General features: G+C 36.0%; 1 protein-coding gene across 1 annotated transcript; it reads right to left on the bottom strand.

The window, feature by feature from the left end:
• Positions 1 to 4,171: 4,171 nt before the first annotated feature.
• On the bottom strand, positions 4,172 to 5,220 carry LOC145011955 (VQ motif-containing protein). The gene has a single exon (XM_078970709.1). It carries the CDS (start codon positions 5,089 to 5,091, stop codon positions 4,372 to 4,374), a length of 720 nt encoding a protein of 239 aa, XP_078826835.1. The 5' UTR covers positions 5,092 to 5,220; the 3' UTR covers positions 4,172 to 4,371.
• Positions 5,221 to 5,513: the final 293 nt, after the last annotated feature.

The raw sequence follows: 5,513 nt of genomic DNA, 5'->3' as shown, positions 1-5,513 counted from the left end.
TATATATTAACTACTACAGATACAAGGGTCACAAAGATAACTAGCATCCTAATCATAATAAATCATGAGCCGACATTGATGCCTTCGACCCACCAAACATAGTGTGGAAACTCACCTCAATCCGTTGATAACTTAATATTTGTTCTGGTCGCTTAACTGGATAATATCGCACCAACTAGTAATAAATATAATTGTAATCAATAATTAAACCAATATTCTGAAATCCAAGGCCCAATATATAGTCAATCCTTTCTAAAAGGCCCAAGGCCCACAATGCCCAATATATAGTCAATCCATTCCCAATACTAGTCTAACATTTCATGGCCCAACCCCTAAAAGGCCCAAGGCCCACAATACCCAATTTGAACTTCCTTGGAGTACACGCCAATTTGAACTTCCTCGGAGTACACGCCACGTACTAGAAGTGTACTCCCCGTGTACTCACCCCCAAAGCACAAAGTACAAGCTGTCGATGCATAATGCAAACATTATGTTGAGCGTACCCCCACGTACTCCCAACTCATCAGAGGCCCAAAATCCATATTAAGCTCTTATTGGGATAAGTCAAAACATGCAAACATAGATTTGACCCTTAAGGGGTGTCTTAACATGCAAAGTTTGCAACTTTACTTCTTTGCATGACGTAAAGGGACCCAAACCCCATTTTTATCCATCTAAACTCATAATATGAACACCAACTTAAACATGATTCAACCAAGCCCATCAAGATGACATTTTTTTACTTAACAATATTAAAAAAGACCAAATATAAGTCTCAAAGTTAATAGAGTAGCTTCTACTCTCAAGAACCACAATCTTGGGACCAAACATGTTCTAACAATTCCCAGAACTAGGTCTACACCAAAGAACCATAAAGTTTGAAACTTTATACCTCTAAAAGATGAATCAAGATGCACAGAGTCAGGATCCATAAGCTTCAAGCAATCCAATACTCCTTGAAGAAGCTTCTTCTTCTTGAATAAGCACTAAAACACATGGAAGTACCCCCCAGAACTCAAGAACCACTCAAACGGGGGCTAGGGTTTCATAGCTAGGGTTTAATGGGATGGAAGCTGAAGGTAGGAAGGTTTGGAGTTGAGTTAAGGACATTAAATAGGGTCCAAGACACTAAATTAGGGTTTGCACATGACTTGATTACGCCCTGCGTACTCCTGGTATGCCTAGCGTACTCAAGACGGCATTCACAGTCCATCTTCCTAATACGCCCTACGTACTCCTACGCACGCCCAACATACTAGGCTTAACCCTAATACCACCAAACTTTCAAAGGCCATAACTTCTTCGTTCTAAGTCTAGTTTTGACGATCCTCATATACATGGAAAGTTAATGAGAAGTTCTACACTTCTAGCCACTCACTGTCACCTTAAAGCTTTCCGAGCTTTAATTCAAAATTCATAAAAAGGCTCGAATAGACACTTTACGGTTATACCCTTGGGCTCCAAAACATAAACCGAACTCCCGGATCACCTAATCTACATTGTCCACACACAAAGGGGTCTAAATCTCTATTTCCCCAAGACCTAAAGCCTTCTGACAACTGATATTCGGGTCATGACCCAAATTTAGGAAACGATTCGGAATACGGTGTTACATACACGACGATAAAACTTGTGAACTCACCAACTTTGTAGTGATGTATTTTCAAATCGAATGTGTCTTAGGAACATAAGAGCTATAATATCACACACACAATCAGGAATACTCATGGGAGTTTTGATTATCAATCATAATTCCGTACATTATGTAATTGATGCCTATCTGTTAAGGCATGTATTGCATTTTGATTATCGTGTAATGGAGTACTCGTAGAAAAAATAAAATGTAATTTCTATTCTGTATCAAAAGAACTTTATCTTTTCATATTGTTATTTTGTACTGTCCAATGTATGTAGTGACTGTATGGCACAACCCAACGTTTGCGCTGTCGGCCGGATTTAATTGTTATATAATAAAAAGACAAATTAATTTAAAAGGAAAACCAAAGTAACATATAATAACTGACTTATAACCAAAATGTTTTCCAAATAATGAGCACTACCATAAATGTGAACTATAACTTATAGCTTATAACTTATACTACAATAAATTATCACTTTAAGGACAAAGACTACCAAATTGTTTGTTTTCAATTAATCAAAAACATCCAACAAAAACATAAATATAACCTACTTTAGTAACCACCTATATCGTACAAGGTTGTCCTTCATCTTCCCCATCGCTTTGCCACCATATTTCTATTTACGGGGTTCTCAAAACGTATAACAATTGTTACAGTTGTAAACTTCCATTAAAGGTCATCGATATCCTTTATCCTCTATTTTAGTTTCATATTCTTATGATTATGTGTCAAACAAAATATGTTCTCAACATAGGAAAAGACTTTGGCATTGTAGTAATGATTCCCTTTTTACAAAATGTGAAATTTTTCCGCAATGGGGAATAGCATAAAAAGATGGTGGATAACAAAATTAAACTTGTAACAATTGTAAGGTGAGGATAAATCGGTTTGGACCTAAAACCGAACTCAAACTAATAGTATCGATTTTCAAATATCTAAAGCCAAACCCTACACCCGAAGGGATAGGTTAGGTCTTACAGTTTTTTCGGCTCAGTTCAGGTTTAAACAGAAATTCATTCCTAACCAAAGTTTGTGAGAATTAAAGAAACAAGTTTGATAGTTAAAGAAACAATGTAGCAACGATGTGGGATAAGTTGTTGCTAAACCAAAATAAAACCCTCCATGTCAAAGGCAAGATTCAAAACTAAGACATGTGGTTTGTGTCTAGTGCATTAACATTATGGCAAGTTGCTAATTGTGTCTAACTTTCACAACACTAAAATAAAATATGTACACACTTTTTTATTTTATATAATTTTGTAATTCGATTCATTTTATTTATTTTAGGTTTATGATATTTAAGAAACCGAACCTAAACTTAAAAGTTTCGGGTTTTGAAAAACAAAAATTCAAATCTTCGGTTTCTATATTGGTTTCGGTTTTTTCGGTCTTTCGGTTTCCCTCCAGTCTTGAGCTCTTCCCGAAGTCCTACCAACCACTTTAACACCCCGTTGCACAGTTTATTAAAAGAAAAGAAAAGAACAGAACAGAAAGAAATGAGAGAAAAGAAAAGAAAGGAAAGGAAAATAAAATAAAATTTTGTGTTCCCGAGTTTGAGAAAAGTGGAAGGAAGATTAATCATTTTCTTCTTTCCTTCCAAATCCTCCCAAATCGGAATGAAAGATAGGAGAGAAAGTGATTCTTCTATTTCTCTCTAGTTATTTCCTTTAATGAAATTCGAGAACAACGATTTCTTTTATTTTCTTCTCATTTCCATCAATTTCATTTGCTATCTCTCGTTAAGTTAAACTCGGGAACATGGTGTAATAGTTGGACAACGGATTTCAACATAAACTTTTTATTTATTAGTTACGCTTTGATCTGAATTGATAATTTTATAAGAACCAAATTAATAACTCATTGATCTTTTAGTAAAACGACTTAATTTTCACAATTAAATAAGTATGGAAAAAGAAATATAATACATTCTACAAATATAAAAAGCGTAAAAATTATATGAAAATATATGATTATAAAATTAAAAAGAGGATTGACATTACGAGTCAATAGATGACAATCAATACCGAAAGCAATGACCAATTCCTAGAAACCGTTTGCACTTGTCCAAGTGATGCCGCATTTATGTTAAGTGTACTACAAATTAACCATACTACATGATGTCATTTGACTATATATAAAAATTAAATCACAATCCATCTTTAAAATATTTTACTAATTTCAGTTAAAGAAAACTCATTTTGTACCCACTAATTAAAATTATAATCGGATAATATGTACAATTTTATTATCTTAAACTATAACTCATTACTTTTTATTGTCCCACAATTTTACTAAAGAATAAACATCATAATACGTACAAATTTATTACTTACTTTTCAATAGTAAATTTATGTTACCAAAAGTTCCTACAATAGAAGTAACCATCATGCAAAAAATCAAACATCATGTTCAATAATAAACTATATTTTCTTTAAATTGATTTTTTTGAATTGTTATTTCAATTATTTAACGATATATGTACAAATAATGAAAACCAGTAGCAATCTTGTTTTTCAAACTTCGTTGAAAGATTAGACAAAATGTCAGAATCGATTTTCACCTAAAATCACAGAAGTACACAATCTTAATGCGAAGAGTACAACTCATTAAAGCATGATTGTTCTGGATATTTATCAATTGCTCCTCTGACAAAACGATTTTCCCTAAACAGCTACTACCAATAAAAGAACACCCACAGAAAGAAACAAAAACATCTTTATCTTTATTACAATTAGATTGATGATTCAAGAGTAGGGAAGCTACAAAAGGAGTAAAAATCCATTCCGGCGCCACCGTCTTCCGCCACCAGATTCATCGTCGGCGGCTGAGAGAACCCATTCGTATTCATCGTCATGTTCATGTACTTATTGTTGTTCTGATGTTCAAGCAGATAAGCGGAAGTGTCTAACGTCGGCAAACATCCTTGAAACTTATTAACGAATGGCTGCCGGAGTGGCTCCGGTTTCAGCACTGTAGAAACCGGCAACTGCCCGTTTCCGATTCCTTGTAACTGCACTCCGGTGACCTGCTGTACCATCTGCCGGAAATTAGCCGGGTCGGCTTGGATGAACGTCGTCATGGACCGCTTCGAAGCACGCGACTTCCGCTTTGAGGATTTACCAATCGACACGCCGAGGGTGGCTCCGCGGCGTTTGGATCCAGGGGTTTCCGGTTCCGACCCGGATCCACTAGCTGTGACGGTGGAAGCCGACGGAGTCGTGGTACTGCAATAATCATTCTGTTTCATCATAAAGGAGGAGGAAATGGAGTTGTCAGCGGCGGAGACGATTTCGATTCCGGATTGGTGGTGGTTGTTAAAAAGCGATTGCTGTAGGGCTCTGGTTAGGGCTGTTTCGGTTTCTCTTGCGAAGGCATCAGGGTACCATGAGTCGGAGAGGGTGGATCTGAACATCCATGGCTCAATCGTGGCTAAATTATTGGATGAAGCCATTGTAGATTATGGATTAATGTTCTAGAACTTGATTGATTGATGATTGTTGTGTGAAGGGAATGGTTTAGTTATGATGCATATGGGATGTAGAGAGTAGTTTGTAGAAGAAGAGAGATAGGGGGAGTAGACCAAGGGGAGGGGAGATAAATAGGGCGGTGAGAAAGGGAAACGCGTTTATCGGGGACACGCGTCAAAGCCTTCGTCACCATTGATGTACGGATAGTTAATTATCTTGACGGTCTCATTTATTCTGCTTGCCAGTAGAGCTTGACTTGCACCTTAATTCCAAATTACATATCAACATTATAATATAGATAAAGAATACAAATTTTAAATGAGAGTGGACTATGGATTTTGTTATGTATAAATTTGGTTTATTGATAAGTTCATGATAGTTGATAACACAAAATGTGTAGCTGTGT

This window comes from Lactuca saligna, chromosome 8 (genome assembly GCF_052625555.1).
Source record: "Lactuca saligna cultivar CGN05327 chromosome 8, ASM5262555v1, whole genome shotgun sequence".
NCBI classification, from domain to species: domain Eukaryota; kingdom Viridiplantae; phylum Streptophyta; class Magnoliopsida; order Asterales; family Asteraceae; genus Lactuca; species Lactuca saligna.
Note: the sequence above shows the minus strand (reverse complement) of the source record. Positions and strands in the feature narration are given on the sequence as shown.

Excerpts from the sequence above, each read along its gene's own strand:
- LOC145011955 (XM_078970709.1), bottom strand. The coding sequence starts at position 5,091 with ATGGCTTCATCCAATAATTTAGCCACGATTGAGCCATGGATGTTCAGA.